Source organism: Pogona vitticeps, chromosome 1 (assembly GCF_051106095.1).
Source record: "Pogona vitticeps strain Pit_001003342236 chromosome 1, PviZW2.1, whole genome shotgun sequence".
NCBI lineage: Eukaryota > Metazoa > Chordata > Lepidosauria > Squamata > Agamidae > Pogona > Pogona vitticeps.
The window spans coordinates 329,468,232-329,490,426 of record NC_135783.1 but is presented as its reverse complement, the minus strand read 5'-3'; the positions used below and the strand labels follow the sequence as shown (position 1 = coordinate 329,490,426).

The following is a 22,195-nucleotide window of genomic DNA, read 5'->3' as shown; positions in this document are numbered from 1 at the left end:
CCGGGACATCCAAATCTTTCTGGTATAATTCCTCTGTGTATTCTTGCCACCTCTTCTTGATATCTTCTGCTTTTGTGAGGTCCCTACCATTTTTGTCCTTTATCATGTCCATCTTTCCCCAAAGGTTCCTTTAATAACTCCAATTTTCTTGGACAGATCTCTGTTTTTTCTTTATTTTATTTTCCTCTATTTTTCTGCACTGTTCATTTAAAAAGGCCCTCTTGTCTCTCCTTGCTATTCTTTGGAAATCTGCATTCCATTTTCTGTAACTTTCCCTATCTCCCTTTCATTTTGTTTCCCTTCTCTTCTCTGTTATTTGTAAGGCCTCATTGGACAGCCACTTTGCTTTCTTGCGTTTCCTTTTCTTTGGGATGTTTTTTGTTGCTGCCTCCTGTACAATGTTACGAGGCTCCATCCATAGTTCTTCAGGCACTCTGTCCACCAAATCGAGTTCCTTAAATCTCTTCTTCATTTCCACTGTGTATTCATAAGGAATGTGGTTTAGATTTTACCTGACTAGCCCAGTGGTTTTCCCTACTTTCTTCAATTTAAGTTTGAGTTTTGCTATAAGAAGCTGATGATCAGAGCCACAATCCACTCCAGGTCTTGTTTTTGCTGACTATATAGAGCTTCTCCATCTTTGGCTGCAGAGAAAGAATATAATCAATCTGATTTCGGTATTGCCAATCCGGTGATGTCCTTGTGCAGAGTCACCTCTTGTGTTGTTGGAAAAGAGTGTTTTTGATGACCAGCTTGTTCTCTTAACAAAACTTAGCTGTTGCCCTGCTTCATTTTGCACTCCCAGACCAAACTTTCCTGTTGTTCCTTTTATCTCTTGACTCCCGACTTTAGCATTCCAATCCCCTAGAATGAGAAAAACATCTTTCTTTGGTGTCAGTTCTAGAAGGTGTTGTAAATCTTCATAGGATTGGTCAGTTTCAGTCTCCTCAGCATTGGTGGTTTGTCCATAAACTTGGATTACTGTGATGTTGAAAGGTCTGCCTTGGATTTGTATTGAAATCATTCTATCATTTTTGAGATTATATTCCAGTACAGCTTTTCCTACTCTTTTGTTGACTATGAGGGCTACTCCATTTCTTCTACGGGATTCATGCCCACAATAGTAGATATGATAAATCATCTGAATTGAATTCGCCCATTCCCATCCATTTTAGTTCCCTGACACCCAGGATGTCAATGTTTATTCTTGCCATCTGCTGTTTGACCACATCCAGTTTACCAAGGTTCATAGATCATACATTCCAGGTTCCTATGCAGTATTTTTCTTTGCAGCATCGGACTTTCCTTTCACTTCCAGGCATGTCCGCAGCTGAGCATCCTTTCAGTTTTGGCCCAACCACTTCATTAGCTCTTGGGCTACTTGCACTTGTCCTCCGCTCTTCCTCAGTAGAATGTTGGATGCCTTCTGATCTGAGGTGCTCATCTTCTAGCGTCATAATTTTTAGCCTTTCATTTCTGTTCATGGAATTTTCTTGGCAAAGATGCTGGAGTGGCTTGCCAGTTCCTGCTCCAGGTGGATTGTGTTTAGTCACAACTGTCCACTATGACATGTCCATCTTGGGTGTGCCTGCACAGCATAGCCCATAGCTTCTCTGAATTACTCAAGCCCCTTTGCCATGACAAGGCAGCAATCCATGAAGGGGAACAGAACTGTAGGTTCCCAGTTGGCCTCACCCCCTCCTGACAATACATTTTTCAGATTTCTTTCTTTTTTAAAATAGCTATATGTTAGATGTGCAGGCAAGATCCCTACGAAATCTATTTGCCTTTTAGGGACACACATGCAGCAAGAATGGTGTATTTTCTGTGGAGTAATGGACCAACCCTTAGCAGTTTGACTTACATTAGGCAACAGGATTTGAGCCATTATGGAGATGCCGTAACTCAACCAGAGAGCTACAAGCATTGCATTTAGAAGGTGCCTGTTTCCTTCCCCATCATCTCTCACTCAAACTACATGGTAGGAAATGCTGAGAAATACTTAGTCTGGACACTTTGGAATTGGAGAGAAAAGAATACAGTGGTGCCTCGACTTACAAACGTCCCGAGATACGACTACAGTGGGGTCTTGACTTGAGAACTTAATCCGTATTGGAAGGCGGTTCTCAAGTCAAAAAGTCTCTAGGTCAAGTCTCCATTGACATACAGTGCATTGAAAACCAATTAATCCCGTAACAGGCCATTTTTGTTCCATTTTGGTTTTTTTTCTGGTCTGTAAGTCAATTCTCAGGCTGCAAGTCAAACCTAAATTTTGCGGCCAGAGAAGTCTGTAACTCAAAAAGTCTGTAAGTCAAGCCGTCTGTAAGTCAAGGGTCCACTGTATTTTGAGTTGTAAACAGCTCCAGCCACAAAATTTTGCTTCGACTTGCTGCTGGAGCTTCCAGTTATGAACACAAAAAAGGCAGGGGAAAAGGCGGGAAATTCAAATTGCTAACTGTTGGTGGCGAAGAGGCTGCTTCTTTGTAGCTCTTTCGCCCCAAAAGTTAGAGAGTGTGCGATAGGAGGAGGCTTCGGACTGCCTGGTAAGGTAAGGTGCTGCTTTCTGCTTTTTAAAAACTGTTCTGGGAGGGTTTTGCGGCATGGTTTTGGGCTGGGGGGGTTATGTTTCTGTGCTGTGATGGTTCTTGGGGTTTTTTTGGTGTTTCCCCATTTCCAATGGGTCTTGGGGGGTTTGGTTGCTTTTTGGGTTTTTTCTCCCCTCATTTCCGATGGGTCTTGGGGGGGTTGGTTCCTTTTTGGAGTTTTTCCCCTTTTCTGATGGGTCTTGGGGTGTTTTTGTTTGGGGGATTTTCCCCCATTTCCGATGGGTCTTGGGGGATTTGTTTGCTTCTGGGGTTTTCCCCCATTTCCGATAGGTCTTGGGGGTTTAGTTGCTCTTGGGGGGTTCCCCATTTCTGATGGGTCTTGCATGCTTCTCTTGCTTTTTGCTTCGCTTTCTTTGTATTTTTGATGTGCTTCGCTTGCTTTTTGCTTTGTTTTCTTTGCATTTCTGATGTGCTCTGCTTGCTTTTTGCTTTGCTTTCCTTGCATTTCCAATGTGCTCTGCTTGATTTTTGCTTTGCTTTTTGCTTTGTTTTCTTTGGGACGTGGTGGCGCTGTGGGCTAAACCGCAGAAGCCTGTGCTTCAGGGTCAGAAGACCAAGCAGTCGTAAGATCGAATCCACGCGATGGAGTGAGCACCCGTCGCTCGTCCCAGCTCCCGCCAACCTAGCGGTTCGAAAGCATGCAAATGCAAGTAGATAAATGGGGACCACCTCGGTGGGAAGGTAACAGCGTTCAGTGTCTAAGTCGCACTGGCCATGTGACCACGGAAGATTGTCTTCGGACAAAACGCTGGCTCTATGGCTTGGAAACGGGGATGAGCACCACCCCCTAGAGTCGAACACGACTGGACAAAAATTGTCAAGAGGAACCTTTACCTTTACCTTTTTGTTTTCTTTGCATTTCCAATGGGTCTTGCACGCTTGATTGCTTTTCTTCCTTCCCCTTCGACCGGAAGGGATTAATCACATTTCCGATGGGTCTTGCAGTGATTTTGTTTTTGGTTTTTTGTGTATTTTTTTCTTCGGCCAGAATGGATTAATTGCATTTCAGTGCATTTCAATGGGAAATAGTGCTTTGACTTGCGACCATTTCGAGTTACGACCGGAGTTCTGGAACCAATTAAGGTCGTAAATCGAGACACCACTGTACTGGACTAGATGAACAAATAATCAGGGATAAAGAGTCGAGTTGCAGAATTCGCTGTCAAGTCAGACATAAGTTGCACCAACGACTTGATTTGAACTCAAATTGGGATATATTTTTTTTTCACTGACTCTGACTTTACTTGTGACTCAGAATCTACCCATCCCTCCCTTGGGGGGGGGGGGGGTTAACTTGTTTTTTCTTGGGACTCCGGGCTTGGAACTCAGGACTTCATACCAAAGCCTAAGAATTGGCACTCACATCCCAAGAATTGCCAACTTCCCTGAAAATAATCTGATTTTACTAAAGTAGTTTGCTATCCTTGTAAGAAGAATCTGCAACTACTAGCGTTAAGGCTACTGTGAGGAGTGCGTCCCTTTACACGGCCGCATGCCATGTAGCAGATTAGCAGCACTCTTTATTAAAGGTGCCCACGTTTACCATTCTCACTGATGAATAGGTGATATTTGCTTCTTCCGCCATTCCTCATCTGTTAGATCCAGTGGGAGAAGACAGTGGACCCTGCAATTTCAACAGAAGGGAAACTGGCTTCCTGCTGCTCACTCCTCTCTGAGTTTGCTTGGATCTGTGCTTGTCTCTGCATTTGCTGTTCTTTTTTTGTAATAAACGAACAGAATGTTTCCTACATTATGTTTAATATTCTCTATTTAAAATCCTCTGTTCACAAATCTGTTCTCTGTTTAGAAGAGAATACAATTTGGGATTTCAGAGACAACCTGGCTTGGAAAAAAAAATCTACCCAAACATGTTTTGTAAAATAAAAATATGCAGATTAGTTTGTAACACTTGTTATGCCTCATTTGTTCATAAAGAGGCTCCCATGCTGTGTAACTTCCCACCAGTTGTGCTCTGTATCTTTCCTGTTCTTGCTGGTGTCATGGAAGGGCTCAGCAGCACATGCTCTTGAGCTGAGTGGTATCACTCTAGTGATATGGCACTCCTGTGATATGGCGGAGCTCAAGAGAAATAAAATAATAATAATAATCAGGCATCTTTCTTAAATTGTGGCAATTTTGACCCTCAATCTTCAAAATGTAAAGCTTTAGCTTTCAGAAATCTGCCACTTCAAAGGCAGCACTTGTTTCCTCTTCAGTGAGTGATTTGAAGGAGCTGGTTATAAATCCACCATACAATTGTTTTGAATATGGATGACTTCTTCTCTTAAACATTTGGCATGGTTTAATGACAACCCCTGCAGTGGTGACACCGTCAGGGAGTGAATGCAGCTGGCTTGCTGCACCGTCATGAATGGCACTGCATTTACCTATTAATAATTGAAAGAGCCTTGTCTTTGTCTTTTTCTCCCTGCTGGGTTCTGCATATAATTTATGGATCATAAACTACCCCCTAAAGTCCAAAAAAACAATTCATTTTACTGGGCAAGAAAGCATGGAAATTTGGGTTTGTGGAGATTTAAAATGCTTGTCTTGAAACCCTGTTCATCACGAAACAGTCTCGGTAACAAAATTTAGGCTTGGCGATCTTGCCATGCCTCTCTATGTCCATGTTGTGAATTTTGCTGTTTGAGAAGTATAACACAGCAGTTAATAGAAGTAAGCTTCATTCATCTCCGCCTTTTCCAGCTATAGTTTTCTATGGTACCTCTACAAACCACAGTGGCTTTGTCTTTTAAGTAAGATAGTTCGCAGGGAAATAATTGTTTTCCAAAACTCTCTCTAAGGAGGGGATGGGCAACCTCCAAATATCTCCGAACCTTAAAGCACCACAACAGTTTCCTTGACTCACATGCCCTACGCAGCTTTTGTAGGGATTACTGGAAAAGTCCTTCAGAGACCAAAAAAAAATGTAAACAATAATTTGGAGTGGATGGGGTGGCCACAGCAGTGCTTGTAAAGGTGGGTGGCCACAGCGGTGCTCAGATCGCTCAAAATAAGGCACAGTTCTTTCTTTCTTTCTTTCTTTCTTTCTTTCTTTCTTTCTTTCTTTCTTTCTTTCTTTCTTTCTTTCTTTCTTTCTTTCTTTCTTTCTTTCTTTCTTTCTTTCTCTTTCTTTTGCTTGCGTGCTTGCTTCTTTGTTTATAGGCCACCTTTCTCCCAGTAAGGGGACTCAGGGTGGCTCACAGTATTAAAAAGAATAGAATTCAAAATACAATAAGTTATACATTAAGAACCAATTAAAATATATTGAATAATTTAAAACATGTAAAACGTTAAAAGCTATTTTTAAAAATGGCATTTACGGACTCTGTCATGATTATTAAAGCCTGCCTGAAAAGGTGAGTAGCTGGTGGAAGGATAAAAGGAAGGGGGCCAACCTGACCTGAGGGAGAACATTCCATAACCTGGGAGTAGCCACAGAGGAGGTTCTCTCTCATGGCCTCCTCAACTGTACCCGCACCAGCAATAGGACCAAGAAGAGGGCCTCCTCTGATAATCTTAAGCATTGAGAAGGCTTATATGGGGTGATACAGTCCTTCAGGTAGCATGGACCTAAGCAGTACATGGCTTTATAGGTAATGGCCAGCACTGTGCCCTCTGATTATCACAGTTATTGAGCACAACAACATAATTTTCCAAAAGCTTTTCTTAAAAATTGTTTTGGGGTGTGAGGCTGCTATGGAGGCCCAAAGGTGCTGAGGCCCAAATTTAGGCCCATGAGGGACTGCATGTGGTCCATGGGCTACATACTGTACCCGGTTCTATAAGGCAAGAATACAGTAGGGAACAGACTGTTTCTCCTTATTCTTTTGAATATTTGTGTTCTTTTCCTGTGACAAAGCTGGGTAGAAAGTAGATCAGGATCTGTAGTTATGTCTCTCGTTTATTAGGAGTAGATCGACAAGAATTTTTGACTTCTATTTGACAATAGTAATAACAGAACAAACTGCCTGTCACTCCAATAGTATTGCTAAGAAAGCATAGATTGGAATGACAACAAGCACTAGGAATTGATTATTGTATGGAAAGATAGTGACAGGAAGAACAACCTTCAGAACACAGCCAAAGAGCCCGAAAAACCCACAACAACCATTAGATCCCGGCCATGAAAGCCTTCGCGAATACATAGTGACTTTAGTTTAGTTCTGGGATCAGAATTGAGATCTCGCAGTTCTAGCAAAAAACAGACTGTGTGCTGAATTCTACCTACAGTGGACCCTCTACTTACGGAATTAATCCGTATTGGAACAGTGGCTGTAGGTCGAGGCTGTCGGTAAGTTGAGGGTCCACTGTATATCTGCCCTACAGTCTTATGGATAGCCTTCTCCAACCAGATGTGTTCTAAATGTTTTAAACAAGCCATTTTCAACCTGTTTTTGGCCACAGCCATAATATGAAAAAATATCAGGATTGTATAAGTCACATGACAAACTTTTTAAGGTGGTGTGTGAAGAATTGTTTCCAGTCTGTGGTCCCCTTCAAATGTCCCAGAGCCCCAATTGACAATGGATGTTTTAGACTACAATTGCCATTAATGCCTGAATATTGCCATCCTAGCTAGGAAGGCTGATGAATACTAGACACAAGAGTAATGTAACTGGTCTGTCTTCTGCCTGAGTGCCTCCATTCTGATTGTCTTAAAACTACTCAGTAATAAAATAGTATGACGTGGAGAGGCTCCTCTCAAGTGCCATTGAAATTTCTTGCATTTTTAGCTCTTTGGTGATTATTCCTGTAATGCATTGAGCCCTGGGAATCAAGTGTGGCAGAATTAAGGGCACTTATAAATCAAAGGTCCTTGCTTTATTAAACTGGCATAACAAAGAATATATCTATATATCACATTTTAGGAAAATCCTTTTGAGTTGATATGAATCACCACGCTAGTATTTTATGCAGCTGAAAAAATCTATTTGCCTGAATGTCCCCTTGTTCTTTGTGTTGCACCTGTAGACACAGAAGCTTCAGAAGTTTGGGGGTTTTTGTATGAAACAACCTGATATACACTTCTTGGGATAATGCAAGAAGTTGAAATCTGCTGTCTGCCAGATTTTGCATGTTTCTGGAAGCTGGACTACTTACTGAAAAATAACAAAATATAAATTACAGAGAAAAAGAGAAGATAAAGATATAACTATGCCTTCTAAAAAGTTATGGTGCATTCTGAGAACAATTTTGAAAAAATATTTCAGATTAATGTAAAAAGGGGGGGGGAGACGTGAAAATGATGTATCTGGGACAGCAGATTCACTCATCTGTACCTTTAAAGAGAAAACATTTTTGCCTTAATAGATGTGTTTAATACAAAAAAACACCTAGTATATTTCTTTGAAATCTCCAATTAATAATTTGGGACTGTAACAATTACTATTTGCATACTTGTAATCTATATTTTCCCTTTAATATGGAATAATCAATAGTAGGACTTCTTTTTTGAGACACATCCTTTTGGGACCCAATTGGTGTTTAAAAATATTTCCTCAGGTTTGATCCGCAACCCAGTTTGGTAGCAGTTCTGCACATCTTCCGGTTGACTTCACTAAGTGCCATGGTTGTAGTGCTTGTAGTGCTTAGAATATCAGACTATGAGCACAGAGACCAAATTTAAACTTTCCACTTGGCCTTCAAGCTCTCTAAGTGAATTTGACCCAGTTGGTCATAATCTCTCAGAAGCCTAACCTGAACCATAAATGTAGTTTTAGAAGAGGTCTGTGCTAGGATGTCAGGCAAAAACAAAACATATTTAAAAAATAAAATAAAGAAGACAAATACATTGTGGCACCTTAAAGACTAACCTTAATATAAGCTTTTGCGGACAAGTCCACTTCTTCAGACACCTGTACAGGAAAGCCCACATTAAAATACAGCAGTTAGTCCTTAAGGTGCCACAATGGCCTTTTTGTTTGTTTGTTTGTTTGTTTTTTGCCTGAATCACAAGGGTATTAGAGGAATGAAAGAGGGGAGAAAAAAACATGTATCTTGAAAGAAACAAAAAAAAAGGTAGATAGAAGATGATATACAAGCAGATAATAAATTGAAAATACAATCATGAAATAGCCAATATGCCCAGATATATGCATATATCCCTGTGCCATTGACGTCTATTGAAAGGTTACAAATGTCCTCAGTCCATTGAATGATGGGGCTGAGCATTTCTCTACCCATTTGTACAGAACCAATCTTTTAGCCACTGAAGGGACACTGAAAATCTGTTTCCACTGATCAGATGCCAAATTCCAAGCTGCAGGAATGTAATTTAAACATGCATAAGAATCTATAAAGTTCTGTACAGAACAATGCAGGTGGGTTGCTGTTTTCTTTTCCCAAGAGAGTTTGATTGTGTGCTGCTTTCTTCTCCCCTTTTTAGGAATGGAATAGCAAACTGTCGGATGCGGACAGACAGTGAGCAGTCCTGCGACTCTCCCGTGGTTAGCGGTGACCCAAAGGAGGATCACAACTATAGCAGTGCCAAATCTTCTAACCACAGGAGTACATCGCCCACTAGTGACTCCATCTCCTCTTCCTCTGCTGATGACCATTACGAATTTGCTACAAAAGGCAGCCGGGACAGTAGCGAGGGCAGTGAGGTCAGCGTCCATAGCCACGAGAGCCATAGCGAAGCAGAGGAGGAGGACAAAAGGCAGAACCGAAAAGAGACCAAGGATTCTTTAGCTGATAGTGGATATGCCTCTCAGCACAAGAAGCGTCAGCATTTATTGAAGGCAAGAAAAGTACCGAGTGACACACTGCCTCTTAAAAAGAGACGTACAGAGAAACCCCCAGAGAGTGATGATGAGGAAATGAAAGAAGCAGCTGGATCACTCTTGCATTTGGCGGGAATTCGGTCTTGTTTGAACAACATCACCAATCGGACGGCAAAGGGGCAGAAGGAGCAAAAGGACACCACAAAAAACGAGAACAAATCCATTGATTGAACTTACAAAACAATTTTGTTTCAGCACGTCAGGTGAATTCTAATGATTAGTGGCAATATCAACAAATACTTCCTTTGTTCAGTTTTCTCTTTTCTTCCCCTCCACCACACCCTCTTTCTCTCTTTTTCTTTCTTTTTTTAAAAAATTGTTTTGGTGTGTTTTTCTTTTTGGGACCCTTAAGATTCTTTTTTTAATTTTTTATTTTTAAAGGAGATTGAAGCCATAGAACTCATACTGATACTCAACTAATTTTACAAAAGCTTTTCATTACATGAAGACAAAAAGGAACAAAAAGTAAAAGCCAAAATTGCTGTTGCTTTCTCCAGCGTTGTCAGAACTGCATAGCTGGAAAACTTTATGCCATCACCAGTTCACACGAGAGGAATAAAATTCAGCACTAGGAAATCTTATACCTAGAAGAAATTTGATAATTTGGTAACCATTCAGGCAAGGCTCTTAGGGTTTTTTTAAGGCCTTACAATTGGGTTTCTATGTGAAATTGCCTAGAGAGTTGGGGGAAGTCAGAGGTCCATAGGTTGTCCTCCAAACCAAGGAAAATATGGTGGCATTTGCTTGCAGTTGTGCCATAAAAATCTTGGAATAGCCACTAAAGACAGCTGCTCATACAGTAGTGAACCACCTAGAGCTTCATGTACTGTACATGGCTTATAATGTGAAGACTTAATAATTTTTAAATTATAGAAAACTGAACTGTGTATGCAATGAGTTTCAGTGAAATAAGGAGAAAGGGGTGGAGGGAATGGGGGTGGGATTAGTGATATCCTTTAATTGTCTTCTGTATTTAAATTAAAAGAATGTTTTTTTAAAAAGCCATAAGCCTGAAGATTGGCACTGCCTGCAAAAATATTATGGGAAAACAAGCTATGAGTTTTTAACTGCCTGAGTGAAAAGCAATCAAGTCTAAAGAAAATTATGAGTAGATATTTAAGAAGAGTCAAAATGATGAAACCTTTCTATAGGTCACAAAGATTTGATCTCGCTAGGGAAGAAACATGCTACAAAACCTGCCATTAGTATTATAGTACTTTTTTTTTTCAAAAGAAGAATCCATGTTGGTTGGGCAAAATAAAAGACAATATTTCATACAGCTCCTAACAGTGCTCCTGAAAACAGTGTATCCAGTTAATGGTGATTCATTTGTACAAAAAAATAACAGTATATTTCCAGTTGTAACCACTGTAGCCAGCAGAAAATTCTGATCCACATTGCATGGATTCCTTTCTGGGAGGGGCTCGGGAGTACGAAACAAAACCCCTTTTTTAAAAAATTCAAAGATAACAAAAGTTCTTGTAAGGTAAATAATGTATTTAGCATGAAGCATGAGTTATTTTCATATAAATATAGAAAAATAGAGAAAAGGCTATGCCTCTAATTTTTAAGCCCTTAGGCTTAGTTTGTTTCTGGGGTTTTTGTTTTTGTTTTGGATTTTTTTTCCCCCTCCTTTTTTTTCCTTTTTTTGGAAGCAGGTGTTTTTAAGGTTTAACCTTTTTCAGGGACAAATACTGACTGTTGGGGAACTTACTCTGCAATATTAAAAATAAAACTTCATGCTCGGGTAGGGCTTGGATGGTTGAATTTTATTGCCTTGTCTGCACATTCAGCCCCCTCCCCTACTTCTCTGTTTTTTGAACACTTTTGTCCTTTCTTTGTCTTTACATGTATTAACAATACGCAATAATTTTGAGGGCAAGGCAAGTAGTGAGTGTGTATGATTAAAAGACTCCATATGGAGACATTGAATGAAAAGCTGCCACTTAGTTTTGGGGGTGGGGGGTGGAAATGGTAACCACACAAATTTGCTCATCTGCCTTGAGGGAACAAATGACGAAAGGGCTTCTATTTGTGTTCATCAAGTGATTACAGATTGTTTGGTAAAGAGGTAATTCGCTTGTGACCGTACCTGTTTTGCAGTGTATGGTAACATAAATGGATTAAAAGCTTTGCAATAAGGCTGGATTTTGTTTCACTTTATTTTGTTCAAAAACATTGGTATTGAAGGCCATAAATGTGAGATAACCTCCAAGCTCATTGGCTTACATATTAGCCAGATGTCTTGGGGACACCCATTCCCACTGGCACCCTTCATGCATCCTGAGCTGAACGGACTCAACATGACAGGTGGTGGTCTGTAAGGAAGGCATCCAAGAAAAGCATGTGGTGTATGTAAGAGGTTCTTTGGATCCCATAGAGTTTTTATATTCAGTGGAAGTGTGGATAGTTGTGTGTGATGTTCTTTTGGGAATTTGGATTTAGTTTGAGGATGACATGAACTTGGGCAAGGAAGAGAGAGAGAGAGAGAGAGAGAGAGAGAATGCTGTTTAGCAGACTTTGAAATTATATGTCAAGAAGCATATGCAGTGTGAATTGGAAGCTCATGTTAACCCACAAGTTTGGGTTTACATAAGTCAATCAGCAACATCAACCAGTATATCCAGACATTTTCCATGTTGACATGCATAGGAAAAAATCAGTGTTTGCCTCACTGTTCCCCCGCCCCCGTGAAGATAATACTTATTTAAAGAAGCAACAAAAACGTTTCATAAACTTAAACTCTCTACAAAACAGAGAGTTTTCGCTCTCTACAAGAGTGCCATATACATCCTTCTTCAGATTGCCATTCTGTTTAACATAAAACGATGTGGTTGCCTCTTCAAGTGGATGAATAATGAGCCTTACAATGTTGAGAACTGGAAGGATTCTGAACTCCAAGTGTAATTACTCAACACATTTTTTTACACTCAGTAAACATTATGATTTATGCAGAGTTTACTGCATTGTAAAAGTCTATATTTTGACCCAGAATCTTTTCAGAATTGTTAACTGATTGTAGTCCAGAGAGGCTGAATCCTAGATTTGGCTAGAATGCTAGCTATGTATTGGGACACAACTGTTAATGTAGAGACTCTGTTTTAACGTTAGGACTCTGGATTCAGGACACAGTGCTGTATCTTGGCTACCTGTACTGTATCTACCCTTCAGTAAATATACCCTTTACACCACTGATACCCAACAGGTACATTTCAAGTTGAGTTACAAATCCAGGCTTCATTTCATCTGCTATACATATATGTGCACAATGGAGATTGACTCCTTAAGTGCAGCCTTCTGAATAAGGCCCAATAAAATGAACTGGAATTGTGGAACTCTTTCATCACTTCTGCTGCTTTCAATTAAACTTCTTCAAGAGAGGAATTTCCTGTCAGTTTAATTAAGATAGTTTAAGAGAAACTTCTTATTTCATGCCTTGAGTATATTTCATATCATTTATGTGCCCTCCCAGTCTGTCTCACAGTCTTTTCACCAGAGCATGTTTTTGGACTGTGTCCAGTTGGTCCCAGCTTAGAGTAGACTCATCAGCCAAACTCCTGTTGGTGCAAATTTATACTGGTGGAAGCTGATGATCTTCCTTTTGCCCTGTGGAAGTCTTTGGAAGCCTCAGGACTGGGGGTAAGGGGGAGTATTTAATTACCAAAAGTCAATGCCAGATAAATAGCAGAGGTCCCTCTCGCAAGAACAAAAAAAAAATTGTTCTTGCGAGAGAGAAAAAAATTGGTGATTATAGGCTTCCCATCCACCTTATCCTGAGGCTCTCATAGGCCTCCAGGGGACAAAAGGGAGCCCTAGGGAGCCTTAGAACCTAAAAGGAGAACAGGAACCTCTGGGTTAATTTAAATTAAATTTTATTGATGCCAGCTAATGATGTCATCAGCTTCCACCAGCATAAATATACGCAATAGAGTTGCCTATTGAGTCAGTGGCTGAAATTCAGCATTAAGCTTCAAATAGAGTAGACTCATTGAATCAGTGGGAATTTGGTGAGTCTTCCATAAGTTCCATTAATTCAATGAGTCTGCTCTGTTTGACATACTACTGGATCTCAGCCATTGGTGCTTAATGCTAAGAGACCAAGACCCCATCATGCTCTAATTGGAATTGTTAGATTTAGCTCTTTGTGTATAATGCAGGTGTCACTCAGAGTAACTTCCTTAGCTGTTCCTTAGCTTCTGTTGTTCCTGTTTTGTTTGAGTGACTGTTACCATATATCATCTTTTTTTGATGAATGTCTCCCACAAATCCAGTTAGACCATACTTTTTTGAAACTGGCTCAACACATTTAAAAAAAACACAGCCAGATTCAAATTACATCATGTGATAGCTTCCACTACTGTTTCTATGACCAAATGGAGGATTCAAAGGCCTTGGCAATTCAGGTTTTTGCAGGTGATACAGACAGGATGGATTTGATTTAAATCAGTGAATCCCAAAACTAGTTATATGTACAAATATGGTTTGATAACAATACCTTGGATTTGAATACTGTATTTGTGCCCAGGGTGAATAAAAATCAATGATTTTTTTTTAAAGTTTGATTTAAATCACAATTTAAATCATGATTTTTGATGACTTAATTCTTTTTTAAAAAAAAAATTAAACCATGATTTAAATCAATTTTTTAAAAGTCCTTGATTTTTATTCACCCTGGATTCAAATATAATATTTGAATCCAGGGTGAATAAAAATCATATATAATAATTGAATCCAAGGTATTCTTCACATACCATATTTGTCCAGTCTTGGGATTTGTAGCAGGAATTATCATTCCAAAAGTAGAACTGTGCCCAGTTGTAACTTATCTACAGTGCTGAGGTAAACATTTCAATTTTCATTGTTTGGTATTTACATCCAGGGTGGGGAGCTGATTCAGACAGCAGAGCAGAAACTTTTAGTCCTAGCCCCAAACATCCCTATCAAATGGATGATAGGATTGAGGTGAGGCCATGTCCCCTAACATCACTGGTTTGCTTGCTGAAACATTAGCTTCCCTGTCTCTGTCCCAACATAGAGGAGATGAGGAGAGAGACGGCTGATATTTTTACAAAGTAAGATTAAGGGTTTTCTGGATGTCTCACTTAAGTACCTAATCAATTAAGCACCTAATTTTTAGTTGAAATTATTTGGACATATGATTATCCAAAACATCCTAAGTTACTGCCAAACTGAAATGAAAGTAGCTGGGTCCAGTTATAGACTTACACTGCACTAAAGCTGTTGCTTCCTTTTCATACTTTGCAGTAGTTATTGTCTGTGCACCGCCTCATTTTGAAAACAGTGAGGGGAGTATTTATATGCATATTTCCATATGCATTCCCAAAGAGGTGTGCCTATTGAAATTTCTGGATTTCAGCTGATATGAAGACATCCACTTAAGAGTTACTCCATTTTCTGGAAAAATGGAAGAGGGCTTAAACCATACAGATTTTAATGTAAGAATGGGAAGAAAATTGAGCTATGTGAATCTTAAATAAAGCTGTTTAGACTTGCCAGTAGTTGTTTTCTTCCTCATTCAGGCCACCTGCCTTTGAAATGGAAAACAGAAAGGGGGGCAAATAATTTATTGCACTAAGTTGAAGCCCTTGTGCTAGAACAAATGGCGCACTAAGTAGGTTGTGATGTTACAAGTCACATCACAGTCTTGAAGTTAAGAAATATGGTTTTCCCGTGTAAAGGTTCACTGGAAAACCATCTACTTGGTTGCAAGATTTCTGTTTCCAGATTTGTTACTTTTAAAAAATATTCTTCCACCCCTCAAATAATTCACCCTCTTGGTTAAATAAGGGTCTATGAGTGTTAATTTTCCCTATAATATGTAAAACACTGTTATGCACATAAATGCAGCACTGTGATCTAATTTAAAGAACTTTATTGTTTATATGAATGTGTAACATAACTTAATACTTGGTTGTGGTGATAACCTTGTGCCAACCTCTGATCATCTTTTTGCTTTGTACTATAGAGAATCAAATATTCTAGCTAATGACACCCATTTTATTTTCCTATTAATTAATCTATAGTTTTTAATGGTGGTTCCCTCCCCCCCCAAAGTCAGGTTTTGCAAATATTTTACGCAATCTTCCCTGCCAACATCTGTGTAAACGTTTTCTTACCTTGGTTCAAGTTCCTGTTACTCACCTCCCTCATCTCTTTCGTTCTTGCTCTTGACAGCAAATCATGTGAGAAGAAGGTGTCAATTTTAGTTGTTTTCTCTTTTTTCCATGAATGAAAGTGCAGAATCATACATGCAGTGGTTTTGCAGTGTTACCTCTATCCCATAAAATCCTTCCACTACTCAGCAAAATGAGTACTTGCAGATGAGAGTAGGAAAATGCCTGTATTCTTCCTGTTCCAGTAGAATTAGTGTGGTGCTAAGAACGGCACTAAGTCTCTCAACAGGATGAGAGCACAGAAATATGCCTTTAGAGGCTCCTGCTGCCAAAATCATTCAGCCAACATGGTCCCTGTTTCAACAAAAGCATTTTCCCTCCTCCCCCAAAAATCACAAGTTGGAAGCCCAGCAATCAGATTTTTGATGGGGAAAGAGAATCTGAATTCAGTCAGTCCACTTCCTAAACAGTCTATCTGTAAGCTCTGAGCTTTTTGGCTGTTTGCAATTAATTTGGAAAGAAGAACAGTGAATTTCCAAATATATTTTCCCAACCAGCTCTGGGTCTGCACTGAGACATCGGATCAGGTCCTTATCAATATCATTTACACTCTCCTTGCTCCTTACCAACATACATTATTAACCTCTGATGTTCAAGGTTGTGTCTTTTACGTTGAGACTTTTATGATTGTGGCTTGAAATATGGGTATATAATTTTTCCCCCTTGTTCCTGTTCAAATAGAGAATGTCTTGCATTTTTTAAAAAAAAGTTCATTTATGAGTTTGTTTTCAATTATGTCTTTGGGAGGAGAAACATGGTTGTTCCTGATTTCACTTCTGTATTATACACACTCACTACTTCAGTCCGCCTTGGTGTCAAATGTTGGTGGGGATGGGGGTGGGGAGTGATTTCTGTATGTGAGAAAAGCATTATGAACTTGTACATTTTTATACTCTTCTGTAATATTTTTGAAAAAAAATTTCTTTTGCAGAAAAAAAGTGATGAAGCAATCAAAAGACCAATAAGTACAATATTGATGCTTTAGAGGTCATGAGACCTTCACTGGCCAATAGGTTAATTTAGTACAGCAATAAGCCATTTTCCCCCCATTCCTTTTGTTGTTCTTCCGTTTTCTGGTTTTTATTTCTTTCCTTTAATAAATAAATGAATAAAATGCTGTACTAGGTGTATGGAACTGCCAGTTTTTGTTAACATAAAATGAGAACTGTGATTGGGGATGTAAAGAGTTATGTTTAAGTTGTATTTGTGTTTACCTAAATGAGCAGTCAAAAGGCAAGTGCAATCAGCCAGAAATATGGGGAGGGGAGGGGTGGGGAGTTGATCTAGAGGCATACTTGCATTTTATGTTTCTTGATGTGTAATCATATTGCCAAAGACAAACTCTTTCATCAGTTATTATTGTAAATAACACTTTCCCAAAACGTACCATAAAGTTTCTGTGATGTATTGTCTTCCAGTTGCAATAAAAATTACTGAGTTGCATCAATTGAATAATTGCACTGATGGCTTTGAGCTTTTATTGTTTCATTGATTTATTTCAAACTGGACTGTGCTCTTGTTAAGTTAGGTATTTGACTAATCCACCTAGAGATGGAACCCATTTTTATAATACTGTTCTCAAGGCAAGCATTGATCCCTAAGTGGCCACCCAATTAAAAATATTCTTGTAAAATTAAAAATAAATTCCCAAGATATGCTTCAAATTAACAGCCTGTACCAAGGCATCCCGAAGACATCATTTAGACTTAGACTTCATTTGTTTATCATATTTGTCTATTACCCTTTCTCCAAAGAGGTATATTTGTGCTGTCATTCTGTTTTATCTTCATCCCAACCCTGGCCAGAGAAAAGTGAGGAAATTGTTTGGTAGATCAAGAGACAGGAAGTTTGAGGAAAGAGGCTGGGAAGGTAAGATGTTATAACCAGCTTTCTGCAGTGTGACTTACAAAACAGATGCATTACTGTATGTGGAACCTTCTTAGATTCCTTTGCAACACAGATTAAAATCCTAATGGAAGAAGACTTTCTAATTTTCCTACCAACCTGTCAGTCCTATTTTTTCATGAGACTTATGCAGTGTAACTTATGGAACAGAATTTCAGCTGAAGAATTAATCCAGCCATTGACCCAGCAGGCTTCATACTGTTTACTGTCTAACAGTAGCTTTCCAAGGCTTCAGAAAGGACTTTTTCCTAAACCAAGCATGCGTTGAATTTGGGACCTTTTGTGTGCAAACTTTTGTTCTACTAAACTACTATCCACCATGAAAAACCACTGAAGCCATATATACAGTCCTCATGTGGGAGGCATCAGTTTACAAATATGGAAGTTGCACAAGAAGGCGTGTTATATATCAGGTAAGACTATATGATCATCATTTTTAATCCACTGTTGTCTGTCTATTCCCATCCCTATTCCTTGAACCTTTGGATTAGAGATGTCAAAGGCGAAACCTGGGAACTTTTGGATGCAATGGGGTATTCTGTATTATTATGCTGTGATGTCCCCCAAATTCAAGACTCTAGCAGGGCTCTCTGCTTTGAGATGAACATTGTTTTTTGTTTGTTTAGTTGTTTAGTCATGTCCGACTCTTCGTGACCCCATGGACCAGAGCACGCCAGGCCCTCCTGTCTTCCACTGACTCCCAGAGTTGGGTTAAATTCATATTGGTCGCTTCGATGACACTGTCCAACCATCTCATCCTCTGTCGTCCCCTTCTCCTCCTGCCTTCACACGTTCCCAACATCTGTATCTTTTCTAGGGAGTCTTCTCATGAGATGGCCAAATTATTGGAGCCTCAGCTTCAGGATCTGTCCTTCCAGTGAGCACTCAGGGTTGATTTCCTTTAGAATGGATTGGTTTGTTCTCCTTGCAGTCCAGGGGATTCTCAAGAGGAGATCAAACCTATCCATTCAAAAGGAAATCAACCCTGAGTGCTCACTGGAAGGACAGATCCTGAAGCTGAGGCTCCAATACTTTGGCCATCTCATGAGAAGAAAAGACCCCCTGGAGATGAACATTATAAGCCTTTAAAAGAAGTATCCAAGCTTGGAAGAGTAGTTTTTTAAAATACTAGTTGGTTAGTTTGTATTTTTACCTGGTTTCACTTTTGAACCATCAGGAAAAAATACACAGTTTAGTAGCACCCCCATATCTGCAGAACTAATACCCACAGTTTCAATTACCCACAGTCAAAAGGTATTAAAAATATTAAAAGAAAAACATTGTAATGTAATTACCAGATTTAGTCACTAGAAGGACCCAGAGACTATGCTGTGTATAAAAGTTTCCTATTGTCCAAGGTTTTCAGCAGTTGGGGGGGGGTCTTGGAACCAATCTCCTGTGGCTACAGGCCTTTTCCTATACTACTGAAAATGCTCAGTGGTACAAGAGACAGCTCTAGTCCTGCCAAGTCAGAATTTGCTGCTATGGTCCTCACCCTGTAGCCATTACATGGGTCTTTCTTGCAAAATAAAAAAAAAATCCCAAGATGCGCTTCACATTCAGTCATTAATTCATTCAAGTTATATACCGCCCCATAGTGCAGTGCAGTCTCTGGTCAGTTTACAACAAAACATACAAGAAAAAATAAATACAAATCAGTCAATAAAACCACTGACTAGCTAACTTATCCTTAAAATAAATAAACAAACAATTTATAGGCATTTATAGTGTCTTTTCAGAAGAGGGAGATAAGGTTGGCTTAGCTTGTGTGTTTATGCAACACCAGTCAGACCATTTTGAAAGGTGAAATCAGATGGTGGAAATGCAGAAACAAAAAAGTTGCTATTGCCATTTAGCATAAATTTTATTTGTTTGTTTGTTTACATTTCTATGCTGCCCCATTAGTATTGCCATTCTTTGGGCAGTTCACAATATAGAGTAAAATACACACTATATAATAATACAAAAATACAATTAAATATATTGGAACTGCAAAGACACAGACGTAGAAAAACATAAAATAGCAGTATCATTATTGAGAATACATTTATGTAAATCCTGCATACTATCTAGACTAACTCTATATCTCACCAGTGGTATGTCTACTACCAGTTGAGAACCGTTATTCTAAGGGAGGGAATTATTTAAAAAATTGAAGCCCACTGAAATAATTATTTTTAAAAACTTGCATTGAGTGACTTCTGGGGTATTTTCTGACCCCATGATAATGTCAATGTACTGCCATAAAAAGCAAAACAGAAACAAAACCCACCATGTTCACAAGAGGGCTTGGGATATTTTACAATGGAGATACTCTGAGGTACATATTCAAACTCCAGGAGTAAAAAAGCTCATGTTGTCATTAGTTGTTTCTTCTGAGTATCTTTTCTTTCTTTCTTTCTTTCTTTCTTTCTTTCTTTCTTTCTTTCTTTCTTTCTTTCTTTCTTTCTTTCTTTCTTTCTTTCTTTCTTTCTTTTTGCAAAAAGTGCAAGCAACACAATTTCTATGCCTGTTAGAATAAAAATCTTGTTTTGAACCTCATACGCCCCCAAGTGAAACAATTGTTATTCTTTTACAAGAACACCTAACCTTAATGATTTTGTGAGGCGTTTTTCTATCACAATGAAAGAAAAGGTCTGCTGAGGGAAATGTCTGCCAACCACAGGACATCTTTGTGCCAAACACCCTATAGTCAACCAGAACTAGGTAGGCACTTTCATGCTACAGTGGTCCATGCAAGCAAACCCATTTGTTGTGGGTTTGTTTGTTTTTGTCTTTATGCAGAAGTAACAGAGGGGGTGTTGTGTGGCTTATTCTCTCTAATGGTGCCATTGCACAGGAGATCTTTGGTTAGCAGAACTACTGCCAGTTGGAAGATAAATTTGTCTTCTACCACATTTCAACCAGAATGGTCGCAAGACCAGATAGCCGGGATATAAATAAAATAAATAAATAAAATAAATAAATACAAAGAACTTGTATGGTTCAGTTGGATTAACACTACACTAACCAAGCTAAGTTTCCCATGGTGTACCAGTTTACTTGCCTAGATAGATGTCTCCTTTCTGAGACCATATTTTACTTTTGTCATACACTGCTGGAATGGACATTTATCTCCGAATTCAACATCATTACCAAACCTCCAGTACCATATGAGTGTATAAAATCTACGTAGGCTTGTTGGACAAACTGGATGCCATAGTTCCTCTTAATTGGGCCCAAAACTGAATGTCACAGTTCCTCAAAGGTTTTTATGTTGTCCATGTCACATTCCCTCCAAGAACGGTAGGCACTTTTACGCCTTCAACTTGGTGATCTTGAACAGCTTCCACACTTCAGTATTGGTAGCATGCTTCTCATTCCATGCATTGACACATGCAGTGTGTCTCTGTTTGTTTTCCAGAAATACATTCTGTGAGGAGCTGCTCAAAGATTTCTAGCACTCTTTTTTTTTTTAAGTCAAAGTAGAGATTATAGATAACCCTGTAATTAGACTTGAAAATGTGTTAACATTGGGGAGCTGTGAATATGGCTGTCTACAGAAACTCCTGCAGGGACACTGGTACACAATTGTCTGCCAACGATCTTCCTCTTCTGATGCTCCCGAGTTTGGCCCTGAGCATTTCTAATGTTTGTTTCCAGGTACTCAATAGTAAACTGGGTTATGAATATCTCCATCACAACCACTCATAATACCAATACTCTCAGCTTGGCTTTCACTGGACAGGATCAGATAAGCCTGCATTTGCCTTCCTTCCTCATCTATGTCTTCTGCTCTTTGGATTATCATGATCATGGATCTAATTCCTTTCACATGCATCTGTGGCATTTTCAGAGGCTGCTCCTCAGCCATTCCTGAAATTAATGAATATTTTAAGCAAACATTGTTTTCCAGCTCTGAGCAGCTTTCAGAAGGCAGCACTGTGCCTTCACCATGAAATGTGCAATGATTCCTGCTGGAGGTTCCTGCTGATCAGTTCAGAATTTGTGGATCCATTTCCTTAAAATCCCTATTTGAGGACATAACTGTTTTACATAATCTCACAATGTTGGATTCTAGCTTCTTAGAATGGCAAGCCATGTTGAGGTCCCACTTGTATCTTCATTAACCCAGAGAAGTAAACAAACAGTGAAGATCTAGGGCTTCACTGATGTTTTTATGAATGAAATAACTAATTACTAGGACATTTCAAATCTCCTGGGTAGGCAGAAGCTGTCCTGCTATGCTCACTCCCTTCAAATCTGGCTGCAGTAAAATTCATGTCCTGTGGCAAAGCATCTAGTAAAAAGTAATTGTCTGCCATTTGTGGTTGATGATATAATTAGAATGATAGCCTCAGCAATGCGGTTTCCCCCCAGAATTCTTATATTTATGAATGGTTACAAGTGGTGGCCTGGAAAACAACTGAAAGTGCAAAGACTCTGTCCTGTGGAATGACGTAAGGCTATTTTGAATGAATAGTAATTAAAAGTGTACATTTGGGACTTTGGTCTCCATGCAAGTATCTGACCACATAAAATATGCAACAGTCACATTAAATGGCAGCTGATGTGTGCCAACATTTCAGCTAGGATCAGGTTGTAAATTCCTGAAAAGAAAGGAAAAAGAAACTGGCCCTCAGGCACCGCTGTGAGCAATTAAATCCAGAGGTTTTTCTCATTTTTTAAAAAAACAAAAGATTTAATATGTGATTTGACACAATCC

General features: G+C 39.2%; 1 protein-coding gene across 6 annotated transcripts in view; it reads left to right on the top strand.

Annotated features, from left to right (window-relative positions):
* The window catches only part of FOXN3 (forkhead box N3), a 194,041-nt gene extending 176,996 nt beyond the window's left edge, over window positions 1–17,045 (top strand). For all 6 annotated transcript variants that reach the window (XM_078383724.1, XM_078383723.1, XM_078383722.1 and 3 more), the window contains one exon: window positions 8,995–17,045. In XM_078383724.1, the coding sequence (XP_078239850.1) occupies window positions 8,995–9,562 (568 nt within the window). In that variant the 3' untranslated portion in view covers window positions 9,563–17,045. The remainder of the gene's footprint in view (window positions 1–8,994) is intronic.
* The last annotated feature ends 5,150 nt before the right edge of the window (window positions 17,046–22,195 follow it).